This window comes from Zeus faber, assembly GCF_960531495.2.
Source record: "Zeus faber genome assembly, chromosome: 1".
Classification (NCBI taxonomy): Eukaryota; Metazoa; Chordata; class Actinopteri; order Zeiformes; family Zeidae; genus Zeus; species Zeus faber.
Window position 1 is genome coordinate 27994825 of NC_137193.1, and position 18539 is coordinate 28013363.

Consider the following 18539-nt stretch of genomic DNA (forward strand, 5'->3'; position numbering starts at 1 on the left):
CACCCACTTTTGTTGCCATTAAGATTTGTGTCTCCTTCCTACATCACATTGAGACTCAGTGGAATTAGAACTGCACCCCATCTGAGTAACTCCACCCACGGCTGGAGAAATACCAAGCATTGCCAGGAACTGCTCTGTTGGCTTCCGAGACCAGCACAAATCTTTTAAAAGAAAGTGGAATTGGTACCAACTCTCTGTGAAGAAACTGCAGATGACGGAAATTAGCATATTTAAAAAAATATATTGTGCTTTGTGTTTCTTTCTTTTGAAGAAAAGTATACATATAAGTAAGAACAAGTATATCTATAAACAGAAGTTAACAGGGAGTAGCGCTAAAGATAAAACCTATCAGTCTTCAAGCATTAAAAATAACCCCATTACCTGCAAATACCATTATCTTTTTACAAAATTGCTAATTTTGTTGGAAAGACAATTTTTTGGTTTCATTTTCCTTACTCTGACTATTTGTTCACTTTGTTTCTGTCAAAGTTAGTTTCATTTTCTTTATTGCCGTCATTCGGTTCTTTCTCCGGCAGATGTGTCTCCAACCCCTCGTGTTAACAGTCGCACAGTCTGATCTCAAAGTGGATTAGCGTAATAAGTTGCAGAAGCCGATCTCTGGCCTCATCATCGGCTCCCAGACAGGTCAAAAAAGACTTTGAAATTCGTGACTGGCAACAACCGAAACGCTCTTTCAGTAACTTTGCCGATCAAAGGGACGTTCCGCCCCCATTGGGCAACAATTCTGATGTAATCGGTTTCCACAATCGAGTGACTCGGTTTCAATAATGTCAATCCAGATGTTCAGAAATGCTACAGAGAGGTTGAAAAGCTTGAAAATGTGATGTATCGTCCTTTACTACCTCGATCACTTTTTCTAACTTTGTATCAGAGCTGTCTGCGGATTACACTTCACACAACACAACAGCTTGCACTGCATTAGCACAGTGACGATGATGGCTTGAGAAACAAAAGGTGTCGTCTATAAATACCATAAACACATGCCCCGGTTTGATTCATCTGCATTTAACTAGATGCACTCACACAACTTGACTGGAAAGGAAATAGAAAATAAAAATGGCTTCCAGGCCTCATTTGTCGGCGTCTCTGTAACTGTTGTTGACAGAGAGACCGGGTGTTCAATGCTGATGACGGTTGATTCAGCTTTTGTTTTGAACGGTAAGAGATGTCCGTTTATAGCATAACAATATGGATATCAATTTTTAATGCGTACCAATAGGTTAGGACATTTTTTTTTGTTGTATCTGCCTGTGATTTGCAGTGTCGGTGACAGATATTAGCATTGCCTCGGGGTAGAGGATCCAAACAGGCTGACACTTTAGACAAACAAACACTTTCCTAAACGCCATTTGACTCTGGTCGGCTGCCTTTATTTTTTGCAGAAAGTGAAAATGTATTTATATATACACTTTGTATATATATTTATTCTGTAAACATGCCGTTAGAAGGATGACAAATCAAATCCAGAATGAATAAGTGAGACAAATAGTTGAGAGACAGACAGACAGACAGACAGACAGACAGACAGACAGACAGACAGATAGATATATAGATAGATTGTACCTAACAATAAATCTAAAAATACACAATGAACTATAACAAATTGGTAATTCATGAACCTAAAAATGAACTAAAATATATAAATACGTATACACTTCAATATACAATAAATCTAACGATAAACAATAAACATCAAACCAGTAATGTAACTAACAAATGCACAATGAATAATGGAAATTTATATTTCCTTTTGAAGGAAAGGAAATAGAAATGTTGTTTTAAATGTTGTAAAGCTTTAAAGTACAAATAATAATAACTGTTTAAAGTGCGCGCACGCACGCGCGCGCACACACACACACACACACACACACACACACACACACACACACACACACACACACACACACACACACACACACACACACACACACACACACACACACACACACACACACACACGGCAAAGCACACTACTGTAGGTAACAGCATCTAATCAGGATCAGGGCTTTAATCCCAAATTTATAGGCTTGTTGGCTTGTTTCATAGATTTTTTGAGGTTTCGCTGGCGGGCATTTTTATCACGGTAGAAGCTACGTTTTGGACGCAAACGATTGGGCCTATTGTTAACTGAAAATCTCTTAACAAGCTGTTGAGAGTGATCAAAACCTGGAAGCTAATATATGAATCCCCAAAGTGAGCGCGAAAGGTTTTCTGTCAGCGGCAATGCAGGAAGCCATGCAGTTGCTCATTTTATGCATTGTGGTTATTTTCACTTAATTTTGCATTCCATGTGGTCCTATTATATCCCGTATTCCGTTTGAAATACTCTCACATTCCAGCCGGGGCAGTGAATTCGAGGGCAAAGTGTTTGTTTGTTGTGGAAACTATACGAGATGAGAAGATTAAAAAAAAATCACGATGGAAACAATAGAACGTACTTCCATGCGGGCTGCCAGCCAGCCAGCCTCTTCAGATCACCCTTAAAGGGAATAAGGAAGGAGCAGGGACGTTCTGGTAGAACTGTGTGGTGCAGCTGTAACAGGGATGTCCTTTTCCCTTCCTACATTTGGTTTTGCGGCTCTTGTGATTTTGATTGGAGGGATTTCGTACATAGACAGCTCTGGCAGATTACGAGGCAGGCCGCATAGAGTTCCTGGCTAAATACCTGGCTGTCGTCTGATGACGCAGGCCGGCAAAAAAGGCGTAAAATGTCAAGGCAAGTCGGGAGAAAGTCCTGTGAGCATGGCCATGGCCAAACGGGTTCCCAGACACAGTTCCTGGAACAGACTTTAACATCCTTCACCCGGCTGATGACCGAGGGCGGTGAAAGACTGAGGGGAGAATAAGCTCGTGGCAAATCAGCAATATTATCTCAACATTTCCGGGGGCTTGTGCTAATACGTGGCAGCTTTTTTTCCCCTCTGACGGCGGTGAGACCGGAATGACAATTAGCTTAAGTAATGCTCTTCGTCACATTGAGTTGCCCTCAAACAACAACAACTGAGCTCGATCCAATCCAATTTGCATCTCATGGTGGGCGGGGGGTTCAGTCCCTCCATATGGAATCCGTTTAGAATAATCTACAACTATGAAAAATACAAAGAACGGTGCTTACTATGAATAGGCTGTCAGGTCTTCTTCTTAAAATGAGATTATACTTACAAAAATGTGAGGAAAAAAATGTATGTAGCATATATATGCATGTTCGTCTGTCTGTTTAACATTTATAAGTAATTAATGTAACAAATTAATTTAATTAATGTGTATTGTGTATGTAACTTATATTAAATCATTTTCACTTTCTTTCCACTTGATTTGTCAATATAAACGTATGTTTCCTGTATAAAGCCCATTGAACCGAACTGAATTGGTAAGAATGACCTTGTGGCCAGAAAATAAAAATTAAGAGACAAAGAGAGAGAGAGAGAGAGAGCTAAGCGGTGCGTGTGTGCGTGCATGCAGCAAGAAAGAAAGAGACGTTTCAGGAGAACAGACCCTTAATGACAGAAATAGAAAGAAGAAGGGAAAAATATGAGTGGGGGGGTTATGTAACAACTGAAATGTAAGGCTTACAAGGGGGGGGGTGAGCGAGGGAGAGAGTCTGCAGAACTCTTTTCTCTGTGGAAGACTATACCACGACACCAGTGTGTGTGTGTGTCTACATACAGTATGTATATACGTGTGTGTGTGTGTGTGTGTGTGTGTGTGTGTGTGTGTGTGTGTGATTTGATAGGTGCAGCTGCAGCCGCCGTGTCCCCTGCATCTCAATGAGCCGCCCTCCCCCGTCTCGCCGCCGACTTCCCAGTCTCTCTCTCACTGTCTGTCCATCCCTCCATCCCTCTCCCTCTCCGTCTGCCTCCCCTCGTTAGCTCCTGTCCGACTCCACCGCCGCTGCCACATGCAGATCCCGGCTCGGCTTGTGCGCTCGTCTGCTTCCTTGTCTCCATCCCTCCCTTCCCTCACCCCTATCCCTCCCCATCCCACCGCTCTCTCTTTACAGGGAGTCTCTAGCTCTCCCCCTCCCCTCCACGGTCTTCATCCTCAGTAATTGGAAAACCGAAAAATCTCCACTCCTCTGTTCGGTTTATCCTCCACCCTCCACCTCACCTGGCCTCCACCCCTCCACTCCTTCCTCCAAGCAAGTGCCCTTGCATGTCCCCGCAGTGTGAGGGAGAAAGGACGGCGGAACACGTGCAATTAGGGAGCTGAGATGAATCACGGCGGGGCCACAAGTGGGTCCCACCGCCAAAGGGGTGAGGGGGTGAGTTCGCAGGTGGTAGCGTGAGTTCGCAGGGTACAAGTTTTAATAAAATAAGAATAATTTTTGGAATGATTCACGATTCATCCTCCTCCTCCTCTGCCGTGGCTCCTGGGTGTTGTGGCTGCTTCATTCTGAGCTCATCTTTTGCCTTTTATCACCCTCTCTCTCTCTCTCTCTCTCCATGTATCCTCACTTCACTTCTTTATCGATCCCCCTCCTTCCACCACATGCTGAGATCATTTGCATATTATTCCTATTTTTGCAGATCAAAATTAACTCCATTCATCACTCCTTTTCGCCAATCCTTCCTCACCTCACATCTGGGGCCCTAAGCAGTGTAGGAGGCTAGTCTACAAGCAAACACACAAACACCAACACACATATACACAACATAACAACAAAGACGGAGAGAGCGAAAACAAGACAGGGTGGGAGCAAGACACTTAAATTCTGATAAAAGAGTTGGAATGGAGCTGATGCTGTTCTTTAAGGAACAAGGGAAAAAGAGTGAGAGATGGAGAGCGAGAGACCCCTGCATGCACCCATCGCGTTGCCCTGAAGAGAGGCGTTGTGCGCTGCTCAGCTACATTGCAGTTCCCCTGGGACGACAGATCCGTGGCGCGGCGTACACCAGCGCCCTGGCCCAGCGGGAGCCAAACATCAGCCGGCAACCTGAGATGTGACGAGCACTGGGAAAGGACGGCAGAAGCGGGGCCCTTGGAGACTAGTAACAACGCGACAGGATCCCGAAAACCGCTGCTCGAGGATTGAGAGCGACAACCTGCAACCTTCCTCCAATGCCAACAGTTCTCCTGTAGGTTGATGATGTGTTATTTCATGTGAGGAAAGTGACTTTAGACGAGTACATGAGTAATGGCTACAATTTACGGGGGTAAAAACCTTGCCTGCCCTTTTCTCACATAAGTTACAATTTGGGGGTAAATTGTACGGCTGGGGTTCTTGCTTTAGAAGTGGTGGAAGCTGTGGAGGTTGAGATGGGACTAAGAAGTAAGATTGAGATAAAAATAAAATATAAAATAAAAGTAACATATACATCTGTGTACACATCAATCCACAGAGTTAACATGGAGTAGCATGATGCTAGCTATTAGTAGTCCCCAATGCGGGCAGCATTTACTCTAGCAGTTATGCTTAAATAAGTAAGTAATGGTAATAATAGTTAAGTTAAGTGTAGGTTAAGTATGTAGTGAAGTAAAGTATATATAATTTACTATTTATAATGATTTCTATTACTGGCTGGTATTACGATGTCAAATTATATGATGAGGACATGGTTACAATATAGCAGTATAGGATAATATAGTATAGTATAATAGAGAGTAAAAGCATAGTTATAGTCCTTAATGAGTTTTATGTTAATTTATATATTGTTTAATTAATTAATAGTTGACTCAAATAATTGAGAAACAATGAGTTCCCATCATCAAAAAGCAGCTTATTCAAGGAATTCCTGGAATTTTTAGATGATTAAAATATATATTTTTTGAAACATCGTCTATTACAATTTCGACCCATCATATGCATTCTAGAGTTGAAATTGTCATCATGGCAGTGAACCTCGAAGCCAGTAAAAAGCCCATGGACGAAAACCTCTCACGTACGCCATTGAGAGTTCCCAGAATGCAATCCACTTACCATCACACGAGGGCGGGGGACCCTCGAACTCCAAGTGGGTGCCCAGGCGGCAGGTAAGGATGTTGTTCCCGCTCAGCTGGTAGCCAGGGAGACACCTATAGCGCACTATGTCCCCTGTAAATATGTGTAGGAAAAACGGAGAGGCGGAGTCAAGATTACAGACAATCAGACTTGCAAGTCAGAGCCGAAGGCGACAAATATTAACATCATTATGAGTCCTCACCATCGTGTCGCTGAATAATTGCAAGCCATGGCGGAATGCGAATAAACAGATAGGGAGGATTAATCTCTCGCGCACCTGCCCCGCATCCCTCCTGGGTCCCTGATAACCTCCTTACCATGTATTTGTATTTTTTTGCCCTAAAGCCTCCTGGGTACAGTTGTTTGACTGTAAGGCAGCCTCCCCCCACCCACTGTATTGTTGTGGGACTAGTAATCAATTCACCAGGGTATGGTGTTTCTCATGAGAGTAAAGTGTGAGTGGCTACATGTGTGTGCTTTCATCCGTATAAAGAATATGGCCGCCTTATTAATGTGAAATTTTCCAAAGCTTGAAAATGAGCCGGCCATACGAATGCCAACTGTTTCACGTCCTTCATTTTGGAGTTGGACCACCATCAAATACACCATCTGAACCCTGCAAATACTACTCATTCCTATAACAGTTTAGGCTGGCTAGTATTGTGATTTACAGATAGTTCAACTTCTATCTACAAAATTTACTTATTGGAAGCCGCTTTGGACAAAAGCGTCTGCTAAATGACGTAATGCGATGTACATGTGTTAGTTTTTCCCACCTACCTATTTTGAATTCCTTGCTTGCCATCAAGATCTCTGCATTGGGAATTATCGGGGGAGGCAGGCAGAACTGAAGTCTGTAGGCTGTATGGGAGAAATTTGTGAGTAGGGTCGAGAAGACTTGCTAATTCGTGTGGTTGTATAGTTTTTGTAGTAGTCATTGTCTTTACGTACCCTGATAGTTGATGCGGAAGAGTCCGGCTTTCTCCATGTTGCTGCGGAAACGGATGAGCACCTGATTGGAGGTGCTGCTCGGGGGGTCATTGGGTTCTCCATCTGTGAACACGCCCAGCTTTCTTGCCGTTTCCTGGGGGCCGTCCCTGTAGGGAAAACATAATTCATTAATCATAATGGGAGGTAGGGGGGGTTCCGAAGGGGTCCGACAGACGAGGATCCCGCTACTAATGGTACTATCGGTGCTACCTACTACCTGATCTACAGGAGGTTCCAGGCTCTCGGAAAGACCAAACAACTGCAGACCCCAGGCAGTTTCACACTAATTCTAGGTAAATAAACAGCTGAAACTTATCAGATGAAATTGTAAAGTCGAGAAATTGACTAGCAGATATACAGCTTAGATTGAGTTGTGTGCATGGTTAGCTTGACACAGCAGGACTAGAACCACGTACTGCATATTTGCATAGCTATTCTGGAGAGAACCTGAACCAGCATGTACATCTCTAACCAAAGTGTTTCAACCAAATAAGATTATACTGTATGGATACTGTAGATGCAAGTCTATGATATACTTGATATGTCATGTTCTCCCTGTAAAGTAATCTCTCACTATTGCTGTTGAGATCCACATGTGTGAAAGAGACAAGACCCATAAATCCAGGTTCAAGGCCCTGTCCTTTACTGTAGACAATGTCATTCGTCATAGTCTGTGATAACTGATTGAACCGTCTCTGATGAAGTATCTGTTAGGACTACAATTCAAAATGTCATGGTGTAGAAGCACCTTACAGTGTGCTTACTTATTCAAACATATTTTTAAAGTGGAGTAGTAACAAACCTGCTCCCACTTTGTCCAACCGGATGCAATTACTTTGGCTGTCCCATGTGATTATGTCAAAATAAGGTAGAAATTACAGATAAACGTGGAATGACGGTTCCGGATTAGTCTGCATCCAAAAGGGAGTGTGTCTGGAAGCTGTGGCCCAGCCTTGGCAGTCCCCGGGCGTGGGTACAGCCGATTAAGCCTGCTCCCAAATTTCTACTGCAGCCATTCAGCTTAGAAACCATCTGTCTTTGGCTGTCAGACTGGGCATGGGAGATTACAAGCAGCTCCGAAAACTGCTGGCTAGGGACCCTTCGCCTATCAGAACTCTGGCAAACCCACCATTATGGGCCCCATTTCCCTGGCTCAGTAGTTCAGTGAATAGACACAGAGGTGGTAACTGGAAACTGGGGAGCATGATACCATTCCATCTTGGCTCTGGGGGAAGCTTGTTGGTAAGGATCAACACAGCTGTGGCAGTTGGGTAGTAAAGGGGACGGGCGTCCATCGCTGAAAAGATCAACCAAAGCCCTGGGCTCTGCACTTGGGGTGGGCTTAAAGTTGTTACAGCATGAATACTTACACGCACTTTGATCAGCCTCAGGTGCCGTGATTTTTATTATACCCTGTGTGAAACATTTTGTGTGGTCTTGCCTCCTGGTTTCCAGGTTGGCCGAGAATCAAGAGAGCTTTGGGTTTTTAGAGGCGCCTCAGGGAGAGGGTCTAAGGGATCAACTGGAACTGGAAACCACCATGCATACATTCAAAATCCTGTCTCTGGCCCTGCTGATGATGGGTCAGTCATGCGCCAGAGAGGCAGCAAAAGGATGCCACGCCCCTTGACACAGAGTGGCCCATGAAACACTTTTCCAAATCATAGCTCACTGCACTCTAATTTTGGCCCCTTTTGCTTTTGTTTGGCCGTTAAACTGCAACTGATGGCCTTTTACATTAATAATACAGATGTGAATACTGGAGATGAAAAGCTAGAGGCACCTTGAGTAGGGCCTCTAAACAAACCAACATCCTGATTTCACATGTCGAACTACATGTTACCAGACTCCATCTAATCTTTGGAGCAAATTGCATGTGATAACATATCATAACCCTTGCCAACTAGATAACCAGTTAGGGTTGACTATCTGGTGATATTTGTACTGAAGAGAAGAGTGAGATGCCTAGCGGTACAACAGCTATTGTTCAGAACTGGATGGCTGCGCATTTTAAAAACTTTTAATCATCGAATGCGTTCTCATCTTTGATCTCAAATGTACATTTTGTACAATTTGTGCTGATGAATAATGGAAAAATCTTTGTAGTGTCTTTATGTATTCAACATTGTTATGCGCCAATTTTGATCCAGTCTGATTGATTTGAAATCAAATTGCCAGAGTGGTGGCCTCTATGACAGCCAGCCAGCCAGCCAGCCAGACAGACAGACAGACAGACAGACAGACAGACACAGACAGAGGGTGGAAAGCAAGGGAACCGCAATGGGAGCCGCAGAACGGATTAGCTAACCGAACCTTGACTCTCATTTGTCAAGCGATAGAGAACAGAGAAGCAGAGAAGGGGAAAAGAAAAGGAGCGGGAGCTGGAAAGAAAGGAATTGCAAGGACTCGGAAAGGTACGGAGCAAAGAGAGGTGTGTGTGTAGAGGACACAACCCTTTTCTCAGTTGATGATAAAGAATAAAAAAAATGGAAGTGAAAGTCACCGACCTTGAATAAGTAACAATGGCACTAGGGAAAGGCGATACGAGAGAAGTGGGTTCAGCGTAGTTCAGGCAGTCTCGCTTGGTTATCGCTTGCAAACAAACTGAAATACTATTTGATTTAAAGAAAACCAATGAAATTAAAGAATTTCCTCATGGTTTTCAGTATATGTATTAGAAGCACACCTCACAGCAAAATATAACCCCATATCTCGTGTGTCTTTGAGGAATAGCAGAACCTTGAGCATAGGACAACTCTAATAACGTTGCCCGCTCGGCATCCATTACAGTCTGGCTGTTCTGGAAGGGGGATTCCTCCTTCTGTGACCCATTCTCAAGGTGTCTTCCTTGTTTTACCCTAGGTTTTTCCGTTTTTTTCTGAAAGAGGTTTCTAAGACGAGGGGGATGCCGTTGACTTATATGTGGAGCTTGTGAAGCCCTTTAAGAAAGTACTGTGATTAAGGGTTATGTGAATAAACTTGAATGGACTTGACATAGCTTGCATGTGGCAAGTTAAAGCCAACTGAAGCTCTTTGCACATCCAAACTGATTTTCTCTGTTTTGTAGCTTGCTACTGGACAAGATTGAGAATGGGTTTTACTATGTTTTTTTTTGGTTTTTTTACATTACATTTAGCAGACGCTTTTATCCAAAGCGACTTACAATTGTACAATTACCGACGGACGCATCCATCAGGAGCAATTAGGGGTTGAGTGTCTTGCTCAAGGACACTACAGCATGCTAGCAGGAGGAGCCTGGGATCGAACCAGCAACCTTTAGATCACTAGACCACCAGCTCTACCGCCTGAGCTACCATCCCCGTACATGTTATACACCTAACAACTACAGCCTCCCTTCCACCTGGCAGACAGGCAGAATCTTGATTCTCGGAGACACAGGACCTCTCCCACTGGTAGCCTAGCCTAGCTAAACTCTGTTACAGTGGCTAAACCAAGACATGGAGCCTCATGGCTATATCAGCGTCATGGTTATACAAGTGTTACTTGTTTTTTTGACACCTGCCATACAAGGGAGAAACAAGCTAAAGAAAATAAATACCGCCACATCTGGACAAAGCAATGGGGGGAGAGAAAATGACACCTAAGAGTATACAAATGCCATAGCATCGACTCTAATCAAGTTAGTTGATTCACTCTCATTGGTTATTTCTACAGTATTTATGAGAACTGAATGGGAACTGGTCAGTTAGCCATAAATCTTGAGTCTGAAGCCTGCCTATACCACAGGACAAGTGGGCCCTGAGGTCAGCACTGAAAAATTGTGCACTACCGTTGCAATACGAAAAAGGCAAGGCAAGGACAAGGCCCTTACCAGACGGTGATGAAGTCATGGGGGCCGTGCACCTGCAGCAGGGTGAAGTTGACTTTGACGCCCAGGCCGGGCGCCACGGTTATAAGCCAGCTGCAGTCGGCTGAGCTGGGATATTCCTCCGGGTAGCCTGGTGAGAAGATGGTCCCGTTGTCCGACGTGATATTCCCTCCGCAGGGGACTGATGGGAAAGAGAAGAAGAAGATGAAAGAGACAGAGTGAGCTTGCACATCAGTAAATATAAAAAAAATCAAACAAGAAGCTCTCAAACTTACAGATGAATTGGTCAGGAAATGTGTAAATACCCCCACTTTTTCCTGGTTTCTTTCTGGTTACCCGCTCTACAGAAATTCACACATACACACTCCCCTTCGCTCTTTCTTTCAGGGCCCAGGCACTTGTCTGAGCTAAAGATTAGCCAATAAAGCCTGTTAGAAAGCAGGGACTTGGATGGAGTGTTTTGCAGAGATAAGGTGTCGACCCCCCTCCCGTCAGGGGTAAAGAGAAGAGGAGCGAAGCTGAGGCGAGGAAGGCTGCAAATGGGGATAGTGCAGAAATGGGATTGAGGTATGTGTGTGTTCTGAGTGACTGGGAATGAGTACGCTGTTGAAACTTGCATTGGTAAATGTAGACGACTGGTGTGTGTGTGTATGTGTTGTGGAATGGCACCAGAGGTGGAAAGACGCACAATGGCCTTTGCAGGTTCCTTTATTAGGGCCAGACTGTTTCTGCTATTTTTACATTGTGCCTGATGAAGTAAACATTCATGAAGACAACATTCCACATTTCCCCAAATCTATCCCTACCTGAACTCTCCAATGTACAAATCTTGGATGTATATTAAAAGATTTCTAAAGGTTCTTCCTCAAAATCTCTGGAGGCTCACAGTAACTAAATTATTAGAGGTCTCGACCCTCCACTGGTTTCCCCCTGGAAGGAATATCCATACAGTACTTCCGGTTGTGTTGGGGCAGAGGCCGGGGAGTCCCTCATTGGGGTGGGAGCCCCATCAGTGGGAGCCGCCCTCAATTGAAGGGTTTGGTAATCATCACCGTAGTGCAGTGCAGATGTCCTGGAGAAACTCCAGACGGAGCATGCATTATTAACCCCTCGCCCTCGGGATAGAGGTCTAGCGGGCACGGGGGTGACACCGTGATTCTGGTGCCTTATAGGTCTGATGTTTTACTGCAGAACGGATCATGTCGTCATTTGCCTGTGTGTGTACACGTGTGCGTCCCTTTGACCCGCCTCAGCCCTTCGGTGGAGTGGCTTCCACACCTGTTAAATGAGCTATCGACCCGGGCCATTGATTAATAAAACTGGACGCTCCCGTCCAGGTCAGCCTTGTGCTGACGCCATCGATCGCTCACTCAGGCTTCGTTCGAGTGTGTAGGGAAGACAGTTTGCCTGACGTGTGTGTGTGTGTGTGTGTGTGTGTGTGTGTGTGTGTGTGTGTGTGTGTGTGTGTGTGTGTGTGAGTGTGTGCATGCGGGGGGATGGGGTGTTGTTAGGCATAAAAGCATTGCGCCATTGTGAGAGAGCGTGAGGCAGGCAAGGCGGACAAAATAGCACATTGGACGGTGTAAAATGTGAACCAGTGTAGTGAGGTGCCGTTGTTGGGGTGGGGTTGGGGGGTGGAGGTAAAGAGTGTGTGTGTGGGGGCGGGGGAGCACTGTTGATGTGCCGACGGCAAGATGAGTGTATGCTAAACACTCAGGACGAAAGAAGGATCGACCCACCAACCCATCCACCCACCCATCTCTCACACCTCTGTGCGACACAGAGTGCTCCAGTGGGATAGAGAGAGTGAGGGGGATTTAGGGAGAGAGAGAGAGAGAGAGAGAGAGAGAGAGAGAGAGAGAGAGCGCAATTCTGAATTCACAGGTCGGGGGTCCGTACGATTCAACACATAACAATAATATAATGACGATGGAGGTGAAGGGGGTTGTTTGATTAACACTCTTTTGCAGGTGTTGGAAAGGAGCGCCAACTCCTTTCCAACACCTGCTCTGTGAAACCGGAGCTACTTTCCAAATGGGGACTTGATATGTCATGGCGGGGGGTTTGCTTTGGTAGCCATTAAAATTGTCGATCGGGGTAGTGATTCCGTCAAACACTCAGTCAGTCAGTCATTCATTCATTGAGTGAGTCAGTCAGTCGGTGGTGTCATCCCATTACGGCAGAGCTATCTCTCCCTCGCCACCTCTCGCTGTGTTGTTTCCTCACAACAGGGACGCTGCATTAAGGCCAATTCAATTACACTCACAGTCAGAGCTGTGTGCCACACACACACACACACACACACACACACACACACACACACACACACACACACACACACACACACACACACACACACACACACACACACACACACACACACGTGCGCAGAGAGAGAACTTGACAGAAACAGGTACTGTACACATGCTGTGTGTATGTAATACACACTCAATACAAAAGGGCTCAGATCTGTTGCACAAGGTGTGTACAAACAAACACACAAACAGACATATGCACCGTCACACACACACACACACACACACACACACACACACACACACAGACAGACACAGACAGACACAGACAGACTCCCCTCATCTGGAAAATACTTGGGTTATCTTTTAGCCTCTAGCTTCTCACGAAAATTACAAGATGGCCAGGTCATAACAAATCTTAAATAGCGGCAAAAGATGATAATCCCAATTTTCTCCCTCCCTCCCTCTCTCCCTCTCCCGACCCCCTTCTCTCTCTACCTCCCCCTCTCCCTCCCCTCCCTCTCTCTCTCTGCCCACCCACTTACATCTCCCCACTCCACCATTGGCAGTGTGATGTCATGGCCGACACCTGCAGCTCTCTGAAATTTCACCTCACATTGAATATTGGACAGCCCAAGCGTGAGAATCTGGGTCAAGGACGAGGCGGAGGGGAGAGAACAGTACACCCATTACTGTGTAATGTGTCCTTAGGATAACCCACCCCTCTTCACCATCCCCCCAGAGCCTTAGTCCCTCCATCCCTCTATCGCCAACAACCCCCATACAACCCTCACCCATCCTCTCCACTCGCTCTCCTCCTTTTCTCTGATTTCTTGGCGTGGTATTGATTTCCGTTGAGGAGCACTTTGCCTCGGTAATGGGGGAACGATAATCGAGTTGAATTTGCATTATTCACAATGGCTACAATGGCTAGTTCTGCGCTGCTAGCGCATACAGTAATGATGTAACAGTTAAATTAATATATTAGATATTATATATAGGAGTGGCATTTCCACCGCAGGTACCATTTCCAGGAACCAGCTAGAACTCAAGCTTTTTTTCAGGCCTTTTTTTCCACAGGAGAAACTTAGGTCTGAAATTGGTTCCACTTGGATAGTTGATGGTCCCAAAAATGTCCGTATAAGTGAGGTAGGACGTTTTGGGGGAAGGGGAACCATTGGGGCCGAGTTGTAGCAGGCCTACTGAACAATGCTGATTGGTAGAACATTTTAACAAAGAATATTGGTAGAGGAGGTTGTCTGGTAATCTCAGGATCGCTGGTTGGATTCCCTCACTCCAACTCCTGGTAGTATATCTAAGTGTCCTTGAGCAAGGCACTGAATCCCTAACAGCTCCCGATGAGTAAAATTGACGCCTTGCATGGCTACCTACAGCATGGTCCCTGGATTCTCCCTCCCCCGTTCCTGAATTACCGGGAATTCATGGTATCTTATCAAAGCTGCTTCAAATTCTGCTTTACTGTGTTGCGGTTTCTGTGGCAGTTATGTTGCATGCCAAAATGACATGACTGCATGATTCTCATGGTTCGTAGGCAACATGGGAAAGTAACCAACAGCTCTTACTGGGACAGCCAAGGTTCCCATTTAAGAAGTTTTCAGTTCCTAGTTTACTTCCTGTGGATTGGTGGAAAAGTTATTTCTTCCAATTTTAATTCAAATGACCCTGTCCACTTTTTGTTAATGAGTCTCAATCCTCTGCTCTCCATACTCTTCCGGTTGAAGAAATTTAAACATTTGGACAAACACAGGGCGTTCCGAACCTTCGCAGTGAGGAACCGGTTGGTCCCAGTTGCGAGTGGTTCCGTGCTCGCAGGTCAGGATGGAGTGTCCCGTCAGCTGGTACCCGGGGAAGCACTCGAAGGAAATGGACTGTCCCACGTTGAACCCCGCCCCCACCACTGCTCCGTAGCGGAATGGCTCCGGGTCCGGGCACTCCTGCAGCTCATACGCTAAAGGGGCGAAAGGAGAACACACACGATGATACCTATTCTCAAGATGTGTAACTGTATTCCAAATAACTTCTTTATATACATTTATTTTGACAGTGAATTGCTTAAATTGTGCATCAGAAAGAACAATGTGGATTAGCATGTGAGAAACAGATATGCATACAAATAAAATTAGTCATAGTGGCAAAATTAAATTAATTTTAAACTTGCTTTTAAAATCTCTGAAAATAATGCAAATATGAGTCACAGGCACGGAGTAGTCTCACTTACTAATTAGCAGAAACATTAGCATAATGGAAACAGAAAGGTATGACATGCAGCAGCAGTCCTTGTGTTGCATGTTGAAGACATAACCACAATGGGCGCATTTGGATTAATTAATCATCCCAAGTCATCTGATAATGCATGCGTTAAATTTCAAGGAAGACAGTTACCAAGGGAAAGACCGGCCGCAGTTCTATATTTGCTCATTTATATAAAGACTCTTTATTCTTTATTTATCACTTTTTTTCTTTTTAGAAAAGCTTTTTAACTCTGCTAAGGAACCTGGGGTATAGAAAATAATATTTATATAAGACTGAGACTCTGTGACCTTTTTGATTTAGAACATTGTGACAAGCCTTAAAAAATGAGATTCACATAATTCAAAAATTAGAGTCACATAATGTACGTTTTCAGCTATTTCAACCTGTTTCAGCCCTATCTCGTTCATTGGTTGTAGGTGTTTGTTTGGCCTTACTGCTTATAGAAGGTGCTCTTAAATGACAAAACAATGGAAAATGTGCAGGGGATGAGTTTGTTTTGAATTGCTTCTAGGTGGATTCTGGGTTGACGGCGACCCTCTGTTTTGGTTTCATTTGAAACCGTTCTTTAAAATGATATTAATATTTCATACAGCTTTTATACACTTCCCCCCTGTCCTCACTTCTATCGTCTCCATCGCTTTCAGCTGCTGAGGTAAGGTGAAAATCTTTTTCAGCGGAATGTAAAAAAAGCAGCAAAATTAATTTGGGAAAAAAAGGAAAGGTTGCCGGGAGCAGGTGTGGCTTGTGCTAAAACAATTTCATACAGTCATTAGAAGTAGCATTCATTCCATGCTTGGTCTATATACTGTATCTATCCATCTATCTTGTTATTCAACTTGTGATGCATTCATGTGTTTTTATTTATGGAATTTGGAAGAAGGGGTGTAAATATAAAACAACAAAATAATGATTTCAGTGGACCACAGTTTGCATAGCTTGTCTTTTGTGGCAGGATAGGGTATAGTAAAAGGTATGCATGCAGCACAAAAAACAGCACTATCCACTATAACAGTTGATTTACTCAATACGCTAGTGTACGCATGTGAATGCCCGCTGCCACCTTTGCCATTTGCAACTTCATTGGTTGAATCTCAATGTGAAAAAAAAACCTAAAACATAGTAAAAATAGGCGGCATTCTGCGGCTGTGGAATTTGCAGATGAGGGCACATTTATCCTTGGCAGAGCGAGCAACTCCTTAATATTTGGCACAGGGGGAGCAAATCTTCTAAGTGATCAACTCTGGTTGCGTACACAGATTTATGGAACTGGGGGGGCGGGGGATTCACTTACTCTGCAGGTTGATTAGTTTGATACATGGAGTTCTGCGGCTAATTCCATAATGTTACAGGTTTACATGCACGACGGGTCCGGACCGCGACCGAGTGACACTAATAGTTCAGAAATAAACTTGTGGGACGATAAAAATAAACGCACCCGAGGACGGTGATTTATCCCGGCACTCTGCCAAATCGCGATTCATCCCCATAACCTTCATCTTGTAGGCATTCTCTGATTGTGTCAATTTGGGCAAAAAGCTCTGTTCATTATAATTACATTCGGTGCCCCTCCGCTGAACCAAATGTAATCACTTTGCTCAGTCAAATGCCACATTTAGGTGACGGCCAGCAGGAGCATTTTTTGTGAACTGGGCAAACTGTGCCAGCGTTACTTGGCTGGCTATGCTAACGCTAAAGAAAAAATAAAAGCCAATGGCCTAATGGCCTGATGATCCAACATCCAAGCTCTTGACTTGCTCCTCACGTTGTCTCTTGTTCCTCGTCCCTTACCTTGGTACTCGAACCTGAAGCCCGGCTTGTTCTGTGAATGGTCGCTGTGGAAGTACACAGTGGTCTCATGGGAGGTGGTGAGCAGCGAGGTGGGCACGTCGGTGCCACTGAACCGGCCAACCACGGCGCTGGTGTCGAGGGGACCGTTACGGATCTCCAGGAAGTCGTGGTTGGCCTCGGTGGAGAAGTTGAGGAACTGGAGGTGGGCTCCTAGAGGAGGAAGACGTTTCAAACCAAATCAAATCTACTAAACCTTGGGAGTGTTGGTCAAGACACACAACCGTGTTCTTCACCATTATACCCAACTGTTGATGCAGCCTTTGATAAAGTCATTTAACCACCACACTTATCTCCTGAAGTGGCTCGGTGCTTAAAATCAAAGGCTTTAGGATTGGGTAAAACTGTGTGGCTGTGAAGACAAGCAATCTGGGAAAGAGGAAAACCCGGCAAAGTGGGCTAAATGTTGAAAAAAAAACACACAAAGTTTCAACTGTGCAATTACACTCGTGAAGCCATGTAGCCAAAGTTAAAGGAGCATACCAATGTCAAATTCAGTTTTAGCCCGTTTTGACATGCGTAATGTCAATACCACTTACCATTTTCATGATGGTAGCTCACACAATCTGCCTATCCGGACAGATACTTAATATACTCAGGTTAATTAATGCTTCATTTTCCCGTATTTTGCATTTGTTATTTCTATGTTAAAACAAAGGCAACCCAACTGTATTTCATGACCTGTGCTAACCCTTCCCTTTTCAAATGAAAACATCATTCAACTGGTGCAGTTTAACCCAGTTTCCGAAGTTGTCAGTGGGACAATGAGATAATTTTATGCTCACCATACCATTGTGCAGTTTTGTAAAACATAAAAGTAGAGTAGACAATAGGGACAACAGCGATAATATAAAAATAAATCTCAAAAAATGTCAGATATCATCAAGAAAATGGTCAGGGGTAATGTAACATGTAACCCTTTAAACATCTCAACAAAGCTACAATAAGGGGATTCCATACAAACCAAGCTGCATATCGCGGAAGACATCCGCACAGCTACTCACCATAGCCAACCGGCAAGTAGATTCTCCAGGTGCAGTCGCTGTTGCTAGGATAGTTCCCAGGGAAACCCGGGCTGAGGATCATACCCTCCATCTCTTCCTGGATTCCGCCACATTGAGCTGGTAAAGAGATAAACAAGTCACGACAATCTGAAACTGGGCCCCGGAAATAAGAGCCAATGTGTGCTCCAGGACGCAGTTTCTTTCTGAAAGTACACTTAGAAACTGCTCTTTTTCTGGGACGTCTGAGCTACTTCGCAAATATAGTTCCACGGAAAAAGAAAAAGGAGAAGAGGAATTATGGTCCTAGTTTAAACCGCCAGACCAGAAGGAGGTATTTCTTGCAAAAAAGAACAGAAAAAGAAAAGAAAATGGGTCATTCACCT

General features: G+C 44.4%; 1 protein-coding gene across 1 annotated transcript in view; it reads right to left on the minus strand.

The window, feature by feature from the left end:
• The window catches only part of csmd2 (CUB and Sushi multiple domains 2), a gene marked incomplete at both ends in the record, with an annotated part of 282856 nt that overhangs the window by 47064 nt on the left and 217253 nt on the right, over positions 1–18539 (minus strand). Inside the window, 7 exons of the mRNA XM_080019861.1 lie at positions 5939–6052; positions 6740–6820; positions 6911–7056; positions 10782–10959; positions 14814–15002; positions 17096–17305; positions 18157–18273. Of these exons, the coding sequence (XP_079875987.1) occupies positions 5939–6052; positions 6740–6820; positions 6911–7056; positions 10782–10959; positions 14814–15002; positions 17096–17305; positions 18157–18273 (1035 nt within the window). The remainder of the gene's footprint in view (positions 1–5938; positions 6053–6739; positions 6821–6910; positions 7057–10781; positions 10960–14813; positions 15003–17095; positions 17306–18156; positions 18274–18539) is intronic.